General features: G+C 35.9%; 1 protein-coding gene across 1 annotated transcript in view; it reads right to left on the bottom strand.

Annotated features, from left to right (window-relative positions):
* The window catches only part of PDE11A (phosphodiesterase 11A), a 126,095-nt gene that overhangs the window by 97,890 nt on the left and 6,618 nt on the right, over positions 1-21,587 (bottom strand). The window contains exon 3 of the mRNA XM_031554288.1: positions 7,287-7,445. Within this exon, the coding sequence (XP_031410148.1) occupies positions 7,287-7,445 (159 nt within the window). The remainder of the gene's footprint in view (positions 1-7,286; positions 7,446-21,587) is intronic.

Here is a 21,587-nt window from a genome sequence, read left to right as displayed (position 1 = left end):
CATGTCTAGCAAATCAAGGGGCATGTTTGATCAAGAGCAGAAACTGCATTCAGTCTATTGGAGCCTTTTCTGCATCCAGTGGGAGGGAAAGATAGAGAAAATAACTGGTCCTCAGCTTATTTCATTAGTGCTCTGACTTAGATTAATTTAAGCATAGAATAAGGAGCTTAAATATTTACTGAAATATTCCTAAACGGACAGAGGTTTTCAAAGTCTGTCTAAAAGCCCATGAAGTCAGCAGAGATTCTTCCATTTAGTTTATTGAGCTTTGAGTTGGGCTCCAAATCAAGTGCTACAAAATACATTAACCAAATCACAGTCTAGGTTTACAGAAGAAAGCACTTATTTGTCCAAATCTCTCTGTATAAATTATTTAAGACGACACAAGTAATACAGGAAGAACAAACGGGGTTCAGACTCCCACTGACAACTATGGGTAGAATCCAGACACTTTCCCCACACTCATTGAATACAACAAGCACAGAATGTCAGCCCCCACAAAGAAGTAAAATAAATGAAACACTGAGCTGTTCAGTAGAAAAGTCCTTCCAGATGCCAGATCTGAAGGCGTTTGTTTCATGGCAGCATCTAAAAGCCTCAAACAGGTATCAAGGATTCAGTGTACTACATACTACAAACAGAAAGTAGTCCCTAAACTTAGATGCATATATTTGAGAGATAACTATTTCACTAAAATATCATTGTAAGACATCTTAAACTTGCCTCCACTCCTCAGAGGTGAGACTGGCAGTTAATATTTGAATTAAAAGTCTTCAAAACAGATACCGAGACGTAAGTTAAAGCACATTTAGTGTTCTGTAATTGAAAACAATTTAAGCATCCTCCATAACTTGAGGTTATGACTTAACGTCCACAAGACTGAAACAAGCCTACTGAACTATTTGTCACTGCAGTCGTTTGGCACTGTTGTGCCAAGCCCTGATAAAACCAATATTCTAGTGACAAATTGCTTTTAACTCCCCCAGTAAGAGAATTCAGTTACTGTGATTTATTTTAATTTACATTTGCGAAGCAAGTACTTTCAAGAATAGTGCCTAATAGACCATTAGTTTTCCCAGATAGTTGTAGTTCTTCAGCATCTTCATCCTTCAAGTGTCTTCATTAGTTTCTGTCCTCTTTCAGCAAATTCATGTCTCATATTTGGATGCAATGGCATACAGTCCCATGAGATATCTTTGAGAATTATGCCAATTTTAAATAATAGATTTTAGAGTCACACTGCTATGCAGATTTATCAGAGAACCAAGGTAGAGGTTAGCAGGAGCGTTCAAGGCCAACATTATCACATAATGGAATATATAAAATACGCAAAAAGATGATTTAGCTAATTTGTTTCTCATGTCCCATTCTAGTGCACCCAAAGTAATTTTCAGATGACCTTCTCGTGCATTCTTCAGATTCAGAACTGGATGCATGATTTTCACAACAGTCAGACGTTAGCATGCTCTGAATCATTCCTCCTGATACTTTTATTTACTGCTGATTACTTCCACAAGGTAACAAGGCAGTAATACCTGACTTAGAGATAACTGTCTCCCAGCATGACTCTAAGCCCATCATGCAAAAATTCACAGAAGGCATATTAGCAGGTACAGCAAAATCTCTACGAATCATCCATCATTATAGTAATTCCAGTATAGAATGTATTTAGGCCTTAGCTGATATGAACCAGAAGAACATATTAAATTGGGCAATTTAGAATCACTAGGGCTGTTATTAGAAATGCAAGAAATAGAAATGTTAGAGCGTGCAAGAGCCATGTCTTAAGGTACTCCAAACCACAAAGTTCACTAGCTGAACCCTGGAATCTGGCTATATTGCTCTTAATAGAACCACACATAGAGCATAGACAACCAAATCCTTCCTTGGAGGGGCTGGAAAAATGTGATCTCACTGCATTCAAGATAGTCTCTCTCTAATTCAAGCGGAACTGCACTCTAGCTGATCCTGTGTAATATACCTGCAGCTGATTCACTTCTTTCAGGCTAAGAGCATGCCAGAGACAGAGAGGAAAGGGACACGGAAAAGGGATGGTGAAGCTGATGATGCCACTTGTTAAGCCTCTGATGGAGGATTAGATTTGTTTTGATACCACATCTCAGGAGACTATGAAGTGTGTATAATAGTCTAAATCACAGACTGTCAGACTTTTGCTAGGTAGCTTCCTCACTTGTCCTGCAACACGACTCACCCACAAACAGCACAAATACTGAAGTGTCTCGTGTCTCTCCAGGACAGGACTAGCAACACACAGGCTGAACCCTTCTTTCCCTTCTTTTCAAGGTTTTGTTTGTTTGTTTTTAAGCCTTCCAGATGAACTGACGTCCACTGTTGGAAGAAAACTGATATTCTTCAGTGTATTTATTTTATTTTTCTTCAGTGTGTTTATTTTTAAAAGTTACCAACTAATGACAATGTAACACGATGATAAACTGATAAATTAAACAATTAATACTATTCTAATTGTCTATAGCAAAACAGAGATCTCTACATTATTCTGGCTGACCAAGCCATTGATGCTGAGGAGGTAAAACCCATACAGCAATTTGTCAGGTCTAGTTTAGCTCAAAACAATGAAATGTTTAGATCACCCTTCTTTCAAAAGGAAACAGTTTGTTTAGCAATTGGAAGCAATCATTACATGCAGAAAACTAACTTAGCAGTGATATTAACACCATGGCCAGAGATAAAGAAGAAAAACCTGAAAGTCTGCCATGAAAAAGAATTACAAAAGCCTGGAAATCTAATACTCTACTATTTTACATATTGCAAAACATAAACTTGGTTACAGCTTGGGAGCATTCAAAACTCCCCAAATCTTAAATATTTTATTTGCTCTAAATTTCAAAAAAATAACTAAAAATACATGAAGTGATGCTAGCATCTACTTAATTGTAATTGAAAACATTATTCTTTGTTTTCTATCGACTCAAGGCACTAGTGCCCCCAAGTGACATTTTATTATACAATAGTCTAGTAGCTTTGCAAAAAAAAAAGATAAAATTAATTGCTTCACATAATAGTGAGTATAGAAAGATACTTCTAACAGAAGTCATACATAGAGATACTGAGATTTGTTTGAAAGGGCCTGGAGGTAAGGGTCAGTTTATTACAGTCTCATTTTATAATTATTCTGAAGTTGCTACTTGTCAGAAATTGTAACATCAACATAAAATGGGGTTTGCTTGCAAGATAGTCATCAGACTTCACTGCACAAAGCACCTTAACACCCAGGCAGATTTTCCTTTCATTGTTTTGAAAACATTTTTCAGGTCTCTTTTTTTGCCCCTAGTTTTCTCTTGCCCCCTTTCCTTATAATCACCTCCTCTGATATAGTCTTTAAAAAAAGCATTCACTAATCCTGCAAGACATTCTCCTGGAAGTGCATTTCTTGGCTTCCCAGAGGTTTATCATGTTTTCTAGGTGAGGGAAAAAGCTTAAGAGCACAGATCTAAAAAAAAACAAACAAAACAAAACAAAAAAAACACCAAAAAACACACCAACAAAAACCATAATGAAAAACAGCACACAGGCTGCCAAGCCACAACCAATCCTAGACTTGCTATAGACCACAGTAATCTTTACCTTCTCACTTATTTTTCCCTTAAACACTACATTTGAGAACCCATTTAATATATTACTGAAGAATTAATAGAAACATATTTGTTACTAACTGTAACAATAGTGTACATGACTAGAAAAAAATAAAGATGGCAATTAAGTTGCAAGAAACTTGCTGATTATGAAAAATCTTCAGTAACCTCTGAATGGAAACCAAGCACCACAACCTCAGTACTAACATCAAATATTATATTAACGTGTTTATGCAATACACAGTTGACATCACACAGAGTTTTGCCAGTTGAATGTATGACATTCGAATATTCTATCAAAGATGAAATGTATACAAGATAAAGGCAGCACTTCAAACATGATATTTTATACAGGAACAAGGTATACTAAATAAGTACAGAAATGCCCGTTCAGGAAAAGTCTAATTTTACTACTTCAGTTTGGATTTGACTACCCATTCTAGCATATACTGAATGTACTGCACCATCCATTTTACAGATCTGTTGCAGAAATAATTTATTTTCATGGAAAAAAATTCTTGCAAGAAAAAAGTTACCTTAATGTGGTACTAGAATAATTGATACTGATAAAGATGATTTTTTTTCTTGTTGCTCAGCACATTAAGTACATATACTGCAATGAATATTGTTCTAATAAATACCTTTTGAGATTTGAGTTTTAGTTTTACTTGTGTTTGTGTAAATGGTAGCTCCAGTTACTTAGCTTTAATAAAAATAATATAAAGCTCACACATAGTACCTCAGAATAACTGAGTAGCTGACCCACCTGAATTGTTTACCATACCATAGGCATTCATCTCATTAACCTACTTTATACTTCACTCCCTTTCATTTGTTGAATGCACTTTCAATAAGAATATTACTATCCAGGTATAAGCCTAATCTTTCAACTCTGATCCGAATGGCTAGGTCAATGAGAATCTGTGATTCACTAAGAGTTAGCAATCAGCTCAAGAGCAGAACAAATCAGAACAAAATGTTGAAACAGATTTAGGAAAAGTATCCAAAGCAGATAGCAGTACAGAGGAATAAAGCTGACTCTTCATGTGCAAGTTGTCCTGTTTAGAATAACTGCTTGAAGATCTCTATTTAAAAGCAAGAAAGCGCTATGTTAAATGTAAAATATTTGCTCATAACTGTTTCTATTAAAAGATATCTGATAGCTAATAGAAGATATAAGAACGATTATGTCTTCTTTACACTCTCAGCTACTGTGTATTCACTTTGTTGTATTTCACTTGGCAAGGATTTTCCTACCTGGATGGCAAGACATTCCTTTGCGTAACCATATTTCACAAAACACTATCCATTTTGAATTACTCCCACTACACTACAAATCAGAGTATGAAACTATTAACAGACATTAGTCATATAAAGATTCATATCCTCAAATCCTGTATTGCCATACATAAATAACAAGTAAAAATTGCCGTTTAATAACAGATTAAAGGAGTACATAAATACATTCCTATGCTTTCTACAGAAAATGAGTTTGATTTGTGCAATGTTTCACAGCCTTGAAAAACCAAGGTTAGTTTAGCTTTAAGACATTTCATTTATGTCATACTGTCTTGATTCTAAACATTATTCCCATCTACTGCAGTGAAGCAATGAGGCAGGATTTTCTCTTTCCAACAGGTACTGCTTGTCACCTCTTCTTTGTCATAGCACAGGAATGTCAACATGTAACAATACACCAACAATGGCTTTCTGTCAAGCATTAGCTGCTTTTGAGACAGCGTAAGTAAGTTTCAGGGGCAAAGTCCATCTCTACCTACACTTTTACAAAAAAATAGATTCAATACTACACTAAAACAGAAGTGTGCATTGTTTCATAATACATTCTTGAAGGATATTCCATTTCTCTTTCCTGGATAGAGTTGCTATGCAGCTTGCTGACTCTACCCTCTTCTTTCCAGTCATTTTTTGGCTTCATTCACATTCTCCCTTCATACTCAGGTGTAGATATCCTGACTTGAGTAGCACCATTTCCCATTTTCCCCAGTTTTAATTCAAAAATCCTCCTTGTTGCTACTTGAACTCCCTTTACTGTCCAGATATATATTAGTGAAGAAGACAGAAAGAAGAAAATAAGTGTTTATCCTTTGATAGGGATTTGAAAGTCTCCTATGCTTTATGATAGCATAAAGGGGTAAACGTAACATCCCCTAGAATAATGTTAGTGTATATGCCACAGGCATATATCCTGTGGAGAACATTCAGAGGAGGTGATGGTTTTAAGTGAGCAAGCTTAGGATTTTATACGAAAACTATCACAAAGAAACTTATTACTACAGATAGTTTTTATAAAAAAAAACAAAACACACCAACATATGAACAAGAAAACCGCAGCTAGTTTATCATCACACAATGTTTGCTTGAGAAACAGAAAACTATTAGTTCTATTTTTCTCCAAATACTTTGAGTGTTAATATTAAAAAAAAAGCTATTGTTTCAACAAAAAACAATTCTTTGAAAGATTTTATTTAGAGGTTAACGCTTCCCATTAGAGTATTGCATGAAAAGTCTAACATAAAATCTATGAAGTGTTAAGCTGAAGTTTAATCGGCAAGGTCTCTTGCATTTACAGAACAGATGTATGTTTTATGTTACAGCATACGTTTTATATTAAGCACTTAAACACCATTAACACAAAAGGCTGCTCCCCATACCTTAATGGTGTTAAGCTCCCAAGTGCACCTGATCTTTATAAAAATAGTTAGACTGACAAGTCATCTGAACCTAAAGCAACAGATTCTACCGACTTCATTTCATTCTGAATCAGCATCTAACAGCTCATTTATAGGTGATACAAATTCTTCATTATGTTTATTTTTAATTGAAATTACCTAACTTAAAACAGAAGCTACTCATGGTATTATTTCTACAGTGGGGGAGGCATATGCATTAACATCTATAAAGAATACATCAGTACTAATGTTCTCAGTCTTTCCTTCTTAATACAATTTAATATCTTAAGGTTTCTCTGAGTTACCCCACAATGATGGCAAAACCCTTAATTTCACAGCTTCTAAATTTACTAGAGAATAGGTTTCTAAAACTCTAGTTTCTGTACTGCAAGTTAAAATCTACAAAGAACTTAACCTATATGAAACAGACTATGTCATGAAGGATCGATATAGAAAGACACCCACACACGAATAAGGGGTTTTCAAACATAAGTAATAGATTGCAGGCCAAATAAGGAAGCTAAAATTTTAAGGGCTAAAGATTTGGGAAAAAAAAAAGCTACGAGAACAAAGCAATAATAGTATGTCCGTCGTAAGTTTCATAAAACAAGTATCAGCTTTTCTGCTTTACAGTTGATTTTCTAAGACAAACTCAGATTTTTTAAAAAAGCTAAGAAAGCATTAGAAAACAGATCAGTAGGAGTTTTTAATATAACATGGAGCGATAAAAACTTATCAAGATACGAACTGAACAAAGTACTAACACCAGCTCTTCCCTCCACTCTAATTGGTAAAAAAAGAGGAAATAAATTGTACATAAAATGCTGCAGCATTGTCGTACCTGAGAAATTAACTAATTACAACTTAATTACAAAGTCAGTAATATTAAAGAATACGTCTTCTATGCGTAATACCTGCAGTAGGTACTCCTAAGAAGAGTCTGTCAGGCTACATACAAGAAAACAGAAGAAGGCAGTCTTACTTTTTCATCGTCATCAGAAAAGGGGGCACCTCCGGGAGTCTTATTTATTGCTTGTGCCACACCAATAATCTCTCCATCACTGTTTCTTATGGGCATGCACAGAAGAGATTTTGTCTTGTATCCAGTCAATTTGTCAATCTCATCATTAAAGCGGCGATCCTTCAAGAGAAAACAAGGAAATATTAACATGCATATTGTATATTTGAGCTTCCTTCAGGTAGCAGGGTACTTTACTATGCAAGACACTGAGGAAAATAATATTATGTTGTTGCCTGTGTTATTGCCATACTTTCTATTAGTTGTTTTGTCCCCAATTATAAATTTAATTATAAAATTTTCAAGTGTGATTCTATGTAGTGTTCTTCATTCTTGAAATTTTTAAGACCAAGGACTGTATTATCATCAAACAAGGTTTTCTTACTATTACACTGAATCGGAAGAGGTTGTTTTAAATGCACGACTTCATATGATTTTGTATCCACTTGCTTCTAAGTTTCAGAACTGTGTTAATGCAAAGTTCAAAAATCTTTTAATTATGTTATTATTAGATTATCTAGTATAATCTCATTGATCACAAAGCATCCACTTTCTCAAAAAATACAGAACATGTACTATGAGCATAAGTCTGCTTACGTTGCTTTCCATTCTAATCTCACAGTCAAATAAGAATGGTGATAAAATGTTTAGAGTAAACATACTGATAAGTTGGTCTTTGAAGTAAGATTAGCAAGTATTCCAAGTGCTTTAATACTTGTAAGACATTTTAGAATGCACTAACTGTGAAAGAGTGACAAACCACCATCTTCAAAAGCACAGAAATGGAAAAAAATGTGTGTAGGGTGACAACACCACATCTTTAGATCAAATTACATTTGCTCACTTTAAAATAAGTCCCATTGCTGTATAGAATGCTTACTGAATGATATTTTAAGACTGATATCTGGTGTTAGTTACATAATCTTACATGCACATACATACTGCCATTTCACATCTATATTTTGCAGATGCCCATAATTTCTGGTAAACAGATGGAAACACTCGTTAGCTATACCTCTCTGCCTGCTGCACTTTAAATTTAATAAGTCAAATATGCCTTGCTGTAAGGATTTGTATTACACTGCAGTACAGACGTTTTTACTAAGAAATTCAAGAAAACTTTCGTTCTTTCCAGAGAATTTATTATCAGAACATCTTGATTTAGAAAGACCCCTCATGCCAGTATATTTCTCAATGTATAGCTTCCTGAAGAGGAAACTGTACATTGTTTGGATATGCAGTTTAAGCTTCTACTGCAGAATCCACACAGCTGGTTACCACTGAAGAAAGATTACCATGTATACAAACAAAAGAGCTAAAAGAGGTATTACACATTTTCTATACAATTTTCTGAAGTACTTCATTAAGTACATTAACATTTGAAGTTAAAAAAGCTTTAAAGAGCATTATTCAAATCTTAGCTGAAAATGACTTCCAGTAACTTCCAGAAACTGAACTCAAATTTTTCTTGCATGGTGTTGCGTAGATAACTATTCTGCCATGAAACAGTACTGCTGAAAGATTACTGCAAAGTCAATCTCTGTAGAGAATCATCTTCAATAACTCTACCATCAACTGGAGAGGGAATTGGCAGCTCCAATCTGTCAGGACAAAGTTAGCATTTGGGTTGCAACCAGTTCTGGCACTCCCAACCTAAGGTAACTAAACTCTTCTACAAGTAGAAACAAGAGTTTTGATTTTAAAAGGTTCGGACAATATCAGCTGCAAAATAATATCTGCACATATTTATGTCCTGTGATGAAAGAGCAATTCTTACATCCATACAGTCCTTAAATTAAGATAAAATTTAATTCTGACAAGAAAGAGAAATCATTAAATCTTTATCGATACTAAACATTGACACATTTTCCAGACTATCTTATTCCTACATTTTTTTCCCCTGTTGTGATCTGTAGATGATGTAGAAATATCATTGTCACTTCAAAAATAATGTGATTTAAGTGACCTGCACTCAATCAACATTAAGATTAACATAAACATTTGGGTATTTTATTCCTTTGTGCAAATTTTCAGACCTCTTAACACCAATAATTGATAACAATTGTGATATTCATATGCAAGCTATAGCACTCTTCTGCCACAGAATACCGAGCTCTTGAATCTGTTTATTATACCATTTTTCCTATTTTAATTCTAATTTCATTAGGGTTTGTTGTTCTTCCTTAGACCTATTTCTGTCTTGAGTGTATTAAGCACTTTTTCCTTTCAAGAAGAGCAAATTACTAATAAGCAGTCTTTGATAAGACAGTGAGCTTCCCTTGAGATATTTGTGTTTAACAGTTTGCTTAGGAAAACCAGAACACCCATATTATACAGTCAAAGCACTATCTGACCTGCAGTGGACAGCATCATGCAACGCAGAGGCTTCTGAACCTGTCCAAAATGGTATCTCTATAGTACAAGCCGCCAGTACTGCAAACAGATGTGACAAAGGTACTGGTCTTGTATTCCTTAGTGGACTCTATGGAGAACAGCAGGCACAGAATGGACTAGCAATCCGGAATTAATTGCTGCTATACCACATCATATTTCATGTGGATTTTGGAAGTTTCCTGTCTGTGTTCCTTGTTGTGATCTCTACAGGGGAAGAAGGGAGGCACAGGGATCCCAGAGCAATCAAACAGCCTCAGTCCCAGATATGCAACAACTAAGTGGGTTTCATCATCTGATAGCAGATTATCCACTTCTTAACCTTCTGTAAAAGGTAGTTCAGTTCCCTAGCATACCTGAAACAGTGAAGAAGAGGAATATAGAAAAACTTTTATTTGGGAAAAGGAAGAGATTAAGGCAAGCCTAATTAAGAACTCAGTAAAAAAACAGAAGTAATCAAGATGCAAAGTGAAACTTTGTCTCTAACCTCTTGTTGAAGTGCAGGCAGGAATTTCCTTTCAGTGCCATTTTCAAAAAGCAATGAAGGAGACATAAGCAATGAAATACTATTTCTACCAGCATTAACATTGTTGAGATATGCAGTACACACGAGAAGTGACTGGATGACCTGCATTATGTCTCAGACCTTCCCCTTTTCACACCTATCCTCCGTCCTAGTTTTCTTTCATCATTTATTACATCTTCATAGTATGCACATGGTAGGATCTAGCTGAGATGTTTAGCTGAATTTAACTGCATCAATAAAAACTCAATACGCAAGTGTGAACTGTGAAGGCTGAGGAGCTTGTACAAAATTTACATCCACCTCTACTTACAGGGTAGTGACCTTGAGCAAGAAGGCCTGTTTAGCAGCTGATAACAAAGCTGCTAAATCAGAGAGAAGAATTCCGTTAGACTGCAAGCATTTTACGATACAAACTATTACCCCATTTTTTAGAACAGCCTGTAGCATAACAGGCACCTGTGCTGGGCTCCTGGCTGTTAGGGAATATCAATGTTGATGCTACAAATGCAGCATCCTCTTTTAGGTTTCTTTTTGTAAAGAAGAGTTATTCAGTAATTAGGGATAGACTAGATATAAAGTATACCTAATTTTGAGAGAAACTTCACTACAATTGCAATTATATCAGCAATAATTTCATGCAGGAACACTCAGGAATTATGAAGTCAAGACTTCAGATTGTTAAAAAACACTGCTAACACAAACAACAAAAAAAAATCAATTATCTTTAATGTCCTACTTCTACATAATGAGGTTGCTAGATGCCAGAGACATTGCAAATGTAATGACTTAGGCACTCTGAACTTGAATTTGAACTGCCAACAAGGAGTGGTTATTTGGGAGGATAAATCTCATCTTGTCTGAAGTTGCTTATTGATTGTAAACTCTTCTTTGGGGAAATATTGCCCTGTAAAATGTGACAGTCAATGACAGGAAGAGAGCAAGACTGATTCATCAGTTCAAGTGCTGCTATTTCAACTGCTGGAGCAATAACACTTAGTCTCAGCTCTTTTTGGATCTACTTAGAGATTTGCAGTCAGCAAGAAAAATATTTTCATGCTTTTATACTACAAAGCTTTTATTCTATAAAAGGACAAATTGGGGCAGAGTTAAATCCTGTAATCCTAATGTTATCATGATATCAACTTTCATTAATACATTTAATTTCTAGTTCCTGTAATTGTGAGAACAACATTAAAAGTGTGGACTACAATTTGAGAACTAAACTATCAGAAACGCTAGAGCCTTGAACAGAAGTTGTGAGCAGCAAAAACGCCCAGAAGCTGTGTGTCAAGTCCTCTAATGACCTCTGTATTCATAAGATTAGTTTAATTCTGACTATGGAAGATATAAAGGTACTGGGCAAGGATTGAAAAAAGTTAATTAGGTGTACTGTTGATAGGATTGGAAGTGGAAAATGAGAAGTCTTAAGGTTTAATCCTCCTGGAGACCAGCAGCAAATTAACCATGGATCTGTAGTCACTAAACAATCTGACCATTATGAAAATGGAACAGCTATACTTAAAGGGGGGGAGGGTCTATAAAAATAAAATTCACAGTGAAATAAAGAGGCAAAAAATCTCATTAAAAGCTACAAATTTTATCACTTGCTGAAAGAACATAGACATTCCATAATGATTCCCAGCTTCAGAAAATCTTGAAAAACATTAACAACAGGAAATCTTTCACAGAAGGTCACAGAGGACCTCCGCAACTCCCATGAGATGCTCTTGTTCTTGCTTTTAATCTAACAAGATCTTCCCCTCACTCCCTAGACAATTAAAGAAATTATATAGATTAGGGTAATAATGAAGTCAATTTCTGAACAACTAGAATTCAGGTTTGATTTTCAGTTTAAGTAGGTGGTTCACAAGTTGTTAGCAAAGGTACAGTTAGTCTAAACACAGTTGTTAGCAAAGGTACAGTTAGTCTAAACACAGCCCTCAGAACTTGAAAAAGAAAACTTGTTTCCTATATCCTTACCAAAGCTAGTGCAATTAATGCCGATACTATCAGAATGATTATAAGAAAAATATGCTCCTAAAACAACTTAGCTTAGAGTCAAATGGTATAATGCAGGATGAAATCTTTCTGAAAAAAATTTCAGCAATGAGATGTCCATGAGATATAATGTCTAACTGTAGTAAAATGAACTAGATGACCCAACTGAAGTTGACAACTACAAAAGGTATCTCTTTTGACAATTTGAAAATACTGCTTGTTAATCATACAAAACAGAAGAATACAAGAGACACTCGCAGTGGGACAGGACTGCTCACTATTTAGTTTTTCCTTAGGAATGGCTCAAAAACATAAAAATACCTCAAAGTTCCTTTGAATATCCTGCATTTAAATTACTGATTCACAGTTAGCTATTCAGCATCAAAATTAATATAAGAGCAAGGATGTCAGCATTGTTGTTAACCTAAGAAGGTACTACTGCACTACAGGATATAAATATGTGAATTAAGGGGTTTTTTTTATTTTTTTATTTTTATTTTTTTTAACTTAACAGCAAACTGATCTGTAGGAGCACTGACATTTGTAGAAATAGAGAAACTGACATCAAAAGACTTGCTAGATTTCTTAATCATGCTTCCTATGAGTATAGAATAATACATAAGCTTTTATAAGAAAAGAGCAATCCAAAAAACAGCATATTGTCCAGACCCAAAGCATAATATAAGAAAGCCAAAACACAAGTAAATCAAGGCATCTGTTCTGGATACTCCTCTCCGAAAAAAAAAAGTTAAAATGCCACAAACAGTACGAGTTACATTGTGCATGAACAAGGAGCAGAAATAAAGCAATAAGACACAAGAGTAAATATGGGCAAAACCTTGTAGAAGAACTTGCACACAAAGACCAACTAAGTAAACCAATCTCTTAAGTGTCTTCAACATAAGGATTTTTGCAGCCATTTCTGTCAACTTCTGCAAAGTCTCTAAAAGCCTCAGAGACAAAAGGCAGCAGGAGAACAAAGTAGCACTATTCCCCAGCATCTAAAACCTAATTCTTCCAATAAGCACAGTTATCTAGCGACAATCAGTGACAGCAATATTTCTTATAAAATAAAATGAGTAAAACAGATAAAGAATAGAAAATCTCAGCCAACTCCATTTCGTCACTCCTATAACAATTCTTCAGAAGAGTAAGGAACATTGACACTCAAAATCATTAAAATCCCAGATTTAAAAACAAGTCTATATATACTTCGAGCTAAAAAAATAAAAAAAAAAAAAAGATTACTTCAAGGGGAGAAAAGTGATAATCAAGTGATAATGTTTACATTTTGGTTTTAAATGCATCAGCAGTTTAGGGTTTTCTTTATTTAGTCAGGGTGTGTTATATTACCTCTCCCATTTAAATCACTGTTACATTTCTTACTTGAAGAATGGACACAACAGCACATATTGTCTACTTATGTAAGCATTGGAGCAAAAAATAGAATAGTATAGAAAATTACTTCTTTACCTAAAAAATTGCAAGCACTAACAAGTTTTCAGACATGAATATTAAGCTAATAATAATAATAATAATAATCACATCTCACGCTTCATACTCAGAGCTGATCAACAGTGGGATTGAGATCCCTCTGCAGGACAACACTCAGATCATTACAAAATAGTTTTGTTGTTCTTCCTTCAAAACAAACTACCAATAGAATGCTGATACCAGTACAGTAAATTAAGTTGTAATCTAATCATTTATGGCACCTTACGTGCATTTCTACTCTGCTCATGTACTAATCAAAGAAAATAAGATTTGTTTTTTCCACTAATTTTAGTTTTAAATATTTAGAGATAAAACTCACTACTGTTTGCCCCATCACAGTGGCCCTGGGCACTTTGGTAGCAGGCACACAGAAGCCCTGCTGAGAACCAGCCACAAATATCCTCCCATATTCCCATTTCACACCAAACCCACTTCCAACCACTTCTTCATGCTGTTCTCCTAAACTCAGTGGGTTTTTTTGTTTGTTTTTCTTAAGCCATGCAATGCTTTACATAAAATTAAATATATATACTTATATTTTATACTTCCCTAAAAAAAAAAAACAACCCAGCAAAACTCCTGTGTCCCTCAGCAGAAGTTTATCTATAGGTTAGCCTAGCTCCTGCAAGTGATTGCATGGGAGCAACAGGTGGCTTCAAGTGTTACAGAAATATAAAATCATTGAACAACGAATTTAAAATATTATTGTGATAAACCAGTAGTTATTAATCTTAGCCATTCTAATTTTTAAAAAGTGCACTTTGGACACATTAAACCCAGATTGCATACAGTTATTATCCTGCAAACACACACTGCTGAATCATTAGCTCAAGCTGTTTATTTCATAGTTACTCAGTAGGGTTGTTGTAGAAGAGTAAAACAAATTAACTTGTGTAATGATGTATGGGTACTTTTTTCTTTTGAATTGTACTATTCCATAGAAAAGGAATACAACATGAAACTGTAAATAACTAAAAGTAACATCCAGTTGTTTTGGAAAATCTAAAACCATTCAAGCAGACCAGCAAGATCCGTTACCAAGCAAATCCACAGCTTTATTTGGTCTTGTAATGGGATTTCTGCTAAAACTAGAACTGCAGGTTTAGGTACTTCCATTCTCACAGTCACCGAAATACCCTAATCAAATATGTAATTGAACTATATTATGCTACACCGTTCATCATGCCATGCGAGTGGAAAATATTTCCCTTCTGTTCTTAGAGCTTAGTAGATTAAAAAAAAATCTAAATTATATCCCCTCCTAACACCCCCTGATATTGTCTTTCATACCATCTTTCTAGTAATGCTCATACATAAAATGAGTAGACAGACACATGAAAGACAAAGCCAAGCACCAAATATACTTAGATAAGTGAATATCTACTGTAAGTATAGATTTACATGAGTGCAATGGAAGCCAGATCCGTCTAACAGAGATTTTCAGTAGAGTCAGCTAAATGAGCATAAAGTATTGATTTCAATTTGTCTTTCAGACTTAAAGCTTCCTATTGCTATCACTGGCCAAACTAGCAGAATTCTCATAAGGTGAGAAGCGATGATTTAAGATTTTTTTTTTTTTGCACTTATCTTCTAAACTCACTTCTCATTAGATTATTTTCATTTATTTTAGAAATGTTTGCCATTTAATATTTAGTTTGTCTATATCCTCATCTTTAGTTCTTATTTGACCCCAATTCTTCTACTGATGAGTTACCTTCTTATTCTGGATGTGGTCAAAAATACATTTTTTTCATGTACAAGTAATTCCACAGCATAATAAGAACATGAAAATCATAGGACAAAAGGGGGAAAAAAAGTGCCTGACATGCATAAGTGAACTATATTAACAGAAATGAAATTAAATCTACTTTTTCCTTTGGCTAATATTCATGCTCACTGGTTCTAAAAAAACAACAACAACAAAACACAGCAAAACAAACAGCAGATAAAATGACCTGTGATGAAATAACCCAGACAGAACATCAGAAAAGGGAGAAGACTTGAAAAATCTCTTTTATCTTTAAATATAATGTGAACTGTATCATATATAACACTACAGCAAAAAGCTGAAGCTCTTAACTTCTCTAACTGCATTTCCAAATATGCAAACAGTTGAGTACTTAAAGTTAAGATTCCTACAATATCTACGTAAGAGAATCCCAAATCCTCAAACTAAATAAAGGTTAGCAGTTCTGAATTAAGTGATGGCAAACACTGCCTCACCTGTGCCATCAGTTTCACCAGGGAAGGCAGGATGAATACTCCTCATCCTTTCACAAATCTGGATTTTTCCAGTTAAGCAGAGCCAGGTGAAGCTCACCAGCAGACACATCACCCAGAGCTGGGGCAGACAAGTAGAAACAGGTTAATTTGCTCCGTGAAATACAAAATGGCAGCTCTTTCAAAAGTAGGGATTCCAGCAATGCCTACTCTCCTACCCCTCAACAAATGTTAACTTCACTCCAGTAAAACAGAAAACTAACAAACGCAAAAAACCCCACAGTGAAGAAATCCTGAACCTGCCTCTACTTGAGGCTGTAAACTTCATCTAGACAAAAAGGAGATCACTGCAGAACAGGGTGCAGATAACACATGTAGAATAATCCAGATTGAGACCCTTTCTGTATCTTATCAATACTGCTTCTTCACCACTTAGAAGACCTATACTCAGTTACCCACAAATGCTTTTGTAGCTATTGGTTTCCAGAATATATTCCTTAAATAAACCCTAAAGCAGTTTAATGAAGCCTGTACCGTGTCCCCATAGAAGCTACCTGGGGCAAAGTAAAGCAAGATGCAAGCACTTCTGCTCCTTTAAATCACCACGGACTTAGGCAAGTTTAGAGATGCAAGCAGGCATTGTTTTCACCTCCCCCAAAGCATTCCTAATTTCATTTTCCACAACAAAAACTGGCGAGGACAAGAATAAACCAGATCAAAAGGCTTTGGACTTCAAAGCATGCCACCATACTTCTCCAGCACCAAGACAGTACCAGGGAACTCACAGCCTCCTCTCTTCAGAGTAGCCTGGGGAGTTACAGGCCAGGGAGGGCCCCGCTTTCCTACCCACAACATGAGAAAGTTCCAGCAGGGGTGACAGGTTAAAAAATAAATAAATAAATAAATTGTTTTGTTTCTTCAGACAGACAGGCTAACTAACTGATAAACCAGTCTGACAGCTTGATAAAAGTAGACCTTACAAGGGAAGAGGAAAACTAACCCAGGGGACTTCTGTAGGAAGAAGTGATGAAAAGCCAGCCCTGACCACCACAGCTTTTTTCATAGCTAATGGTTGGGATGCCGAGTAGCTACTCCATTAAAGCAATGGAGAAAACAGACCAAACATCTTTTGATAAAGAAAAAGATCCAAACCTACCAATCTGTTGATGACATAAAGTCCTCCACTCTACACTCACTTTAGGAAGTCACATTCATCACTTCATGTCATCAACACAGCCTACTTCAGCACTGTCTATAAGTGCCACACCCTATTGCTGATAATTACTTAGTAACAGCAAATTATCCCCAAAATCCTTACACCTGAGCAGGGGTAGGCTTCAGATTTAGCCTTCCTGAAAACAGAACCCACCTGGGCACCCTTCTCCAGAAAATGAATCAGGCACACTCAGGTGTTGGGCAGTCATGAGGTGTTGGCCCTGATATGGTAAACAGGTCAGTGTATGGCCTGGCCCATGAGGTAGCCTGGCTTCTTCTCTCACAATATTCCTTCTATCAGCAATATAGTGTGTTGCACAGCCTAGGAAGGTCCCAAGATGCTTTACACTTCGCTCAGAATCCACTCTCTAAGAAGCAGGCTCCTGGGCTGAGGCAGAAACAAAAGGTATAGTGGCATTAGTGCCCCATGTGGGCCATAAGCATGCCTTCCTACCTCAGTGGCTACAGATAGCATGAGGCTGCTTTCCATGGACTCACAAATTTAACTGTTTTGAAACGTTGTATGACAGACTGGCGTGCTCTTTCCTGGAGAGCACACTGGAGCAATTTAGTTCTTTACTGTTGCAATTATCTCTTGTGTACCCCATGATGCTTCCTAGTCATGTTTAATGCATGGCAAAAGTTGTTCCATGTAACACAAAAAAAAAAAAGAGTTAGAACTTTTTCTTTTTTGTTAAATTATTGCTTATTCTGCTTGCCATCTTTCATGCTATCAAAAGGTGCAACCTCTGTCTGCACTGAGAGCCAGTACAGAGATGTATGCAGGAGTTGCTGGTGCCAGTAGCCGAAGCAAGACAGCTCATAAATGCTTCCTATCCACAGAACTAGCTCTCCCAGGACCAGGGATTTTAATGCTGTAATTGCTCTTTAAAATGGAAACAGATACACTGTTAATACTGATGGTAACAAGTAGTTATCCCATGTAATAAAACGTGCTTCCCATCTGTTCGTTACTGCCTACATCAAAAGCCCCTCCCCTGGAAGGAGAACCTTTTTCTCTTTGTGTCTGCCGTGGAGTACTACTCTACTTGGCATAAATGTGACAAAGTCCAGAGCAAGGCACTATTAAGGTCATTCATTTGGTTTGATTTTAATTCCAATAAGGTAGTTTTAATATTCTTTTCAAAGACTTGAGCTGTCCCAAAAAAATCACTTCTAATCATCTTTTACTGCCCTTTCTCCAGTTTCGAAGAACTCATGTCCTAGCATAACTCCTTTTAATATTTCTTCTCTCTTTTCTCCTTACTTTATTAAAACATCAATCTGGGGAGCCATTTTATCTCTAAGGCTATTTTTTAAATTCCAAATTTAACATAAGATGTACAGAAAACTTTTTTTTCAGCTGACGCTGCCAAATGGCCAAACATTTTTTCAATACTTTCTAATATATACTTGCTATTCTGAAGAGCAAGATTTTTCAGTAGTCAGAAGGATGTGGGATGCTATTAAATTAAATCCAAACTTTTGCACATCTTAAACTACAGCAGTAACTAAGCATTCCTTGTGATTTCAAATTTTGTTATTTAAATGCTGCTCTAAAAGATAGAACAAAATAGAAATGATCAAGAATCTCAGATGGATGTCATAGAAGATCTGTAAGAAGAAGGGATTACTTGAAAAATCCACAGCTTTAAACGGTGAGGAAAAAAAAGGAAATTTCTAAACAACTCATAAGATCTTTGGATAAAGATTTAATACTCCTTCTGTCTACTTACAATATATTTAATATGTTTCATACTTGTGTAAAAACTACATCTATGCTTTGTTAAAGGGAGACTCAAAGGACACTTAAGTCCTTCTTTCCTTGCTAATATGAACTGATTCTTCAAACACACATGCTCAAGACTTACTGGATTATTTGCATAAGGAGTCAATAAAGCTTCACAGAATTAATACAGGAAAAGGATCCAAGGCCATATTTTAAAACCTAAACTTACTAGGACTTCAACTTACCACTCAACAGGATTACTTCCAGGATAAAGTGTTTAAAACTGACTCCAAAATGCAAAGAAAGTGCCTATCTCCGCTCCTGTTTTGAAAAATTCTGTAGGACTCTTATAAATTAAATTACAGATTTTACAAATGTTTACACAGTTAAAAAAACCCACCTTAATCACACAACAATGTAGTCAAAAAACTTTTAATGTCATGAATGAATTCTGCATCTGTTGACTCAGTTATATAGCACTCACCTAAACCTTTCCATAAATTAAATATTTCTCAAATTCTCTGATGCAGTGAACTTCTGAAGTGTTTGTTCAATCACTTACTTCATATCAAGTTTATAAATCAAGCTACACTAAGATATTCATAGTTGTTGCTTATTACGGTCACATGATCATAAAATAAATTTCCCAATATTGGAAATGAGGTAACTAATGATGTGGAAGTATTTTTACCTCTTTATAAATAAGTTTGCTAGTTTAAAAAGCAGAAAGCCATTACGTTAACCTAGAGGTGCTGGTCTGACCTAATGCAATGAAAGGCCTGTCCTTACCAAATGAGTAGCATCACTGTAAACATTCTCTTCAATGGACAAAATGGTGCTGCTCTCTCACCTCTTTTTCTCCATCTTCATCCATCACTTTGACAAAGTTCCCTGATGGTGCTATTTTTTTCTAACCTGATGGTTGATTAAACGCTTCCATCATCAGTGGTAATGCTGATAAAAATCATATTATTGCATTTGTTAATTTTTTAAGAGTGATATTGTGAGCACCACAATGACCTCAGATGGAACAGCTGTCACTTTGTGCACATGTATCTGGCCCTCCCTAGGGCTCTTTATCCTATTAAATTAGAAAGGTCTCCTTTTAATGATGCACAATGGGTATATACCTGCCAGGTAAAAGAGTGAACTGTATTAAGGTGGAAATGTAACAGAAAGCAGATCCCTCTTTTATTATCGAGTAAAACTTTCATTAAAACTACAGTGCCTAAAGTTTCTGTTTCACTAGAATTAATCAGAACTCCACAGAAAGCAGTGAAGTTGCAATTGATGTAATTACGGGATAAACTTGGCTCAGAACTTTCTCTTCTAAGGTACAATAAACTGTTGAAAGTAGCTGGGCTTTTCCACAGGGATGTAAATACAAAGTGAACAAACGTTTGAGAAAAAAATAATAGTCCCTTATGACTAGGAAAACACCTGCCTTTCCAGTGGCATTCTCACCTCCAAAAGAGGTGTCCAGGGCTACCTAAAAGATGGGACCAATCTATTTCCAGCTGAATCCAGATATTCTCAATCTGTTTATTCACTTGAGACTATTGAGAATATCTTCTTCTTGACCCCAAACAGCATACATTTTGGGAAGAGTACAGTTTTAGAAAGGAAAGTTATAAATAATAATAATAATAATCAGATTGTAAGAGAAAGCAGATAATGGGCATAAAGGAAAGAAGAAAGGAAGAAGGCAAGCTTAGATTTTTACAAAGGTTATCCAATAAACAGTCATTTTAGGCTGAATATTGTAGTCTTTTTACCAAGCTCTGTTCTTTTCCTTCGAACTCTGTGGGCTGCAAACCTCTCTTAATGCGTAGCTGTGAGGAGCTCGGTGTTTTTCACTGGTTGACAAAAATATAAATATTCAGCCCCAAATACATTTAGCCTAGCTCTTCTGTATTTCAAACAAAAACTCCAATATTATTTTTCTAAGTTTATTCCTTGGATGGTTTGTTACAAAGCATCAAGTATCACCTTTTTTTTTTTCCCCCATGTTGTTTTTTGTTATTATTCTAGAGAAGAATTAGACATTGGACAATGGTTATTACCAGAATTCTTTAAGACATACATCTCTCATCTTCCTAAAACTTTCCAAGATCCTCGTTTAGAAATGTGTAGTTCTCTGGTTCTTAATTTTCTAAAGACTCTGACACTGCTGACAGTGCCTCATGCTCGTATGTATCAGAATCAACCCCCAGAACTGCGGGAGAGGGTTGTAAACCCGGAGCTAGCAAAGTGAATACACAGTTCTGCATTTGCACGCTCGGGACTTCTGTCCATGTTGAAACCTGAGCATTTTTGCCCCGAAGCCAAGACTACATTTCACCATTTAACCTGAAGCTTCTATAAAACGTGGGGAAACTCCTTGCGAGAGAATAACAGGGATGGATATATAACAGTCCTAGGAAAGGGTCTGCAAACGCATGCCATGCGGTCTCAGCGGGCATAAACAAAGGTGGAAATACACGCTTCTTTGAAGGCAGAGAGATTATGTCAGCAGCGGGCAGGCGGGGAACGCTACGTGAGACCGAGATTTGAGGAGATGATTACTGGGACCGTCACGAGCATCTCTTTAAACTTTTCTTCAGCGAATTCCAGAACGCTTTCGGGAAACGCAGGGAGCCACCCAGCGCTCCCGAGAAAGCCGGCAGCACAGCTGTAGCGCTTCGCCAGCCGA

This window comes from Meleagris gallopavo, chromosome 7 (assembly GCF_000146605.3).
Source record: "Meleagris gallopavo isolate NT-WF06-2002-E0010 breed Aviagen turkey brand Nicholas breeding stock chromosome 7, Turkey_5.1, whole genome shotgun sequence".
NCBI lineage: Eukaryota > Metazoa > Chordata > Aves > Galliformes > Phasianidae > Meleagris > Meleagris gallopavo.
This window is presented reverse-complemented; position numbering and strand designations above follow the sequence as displayed.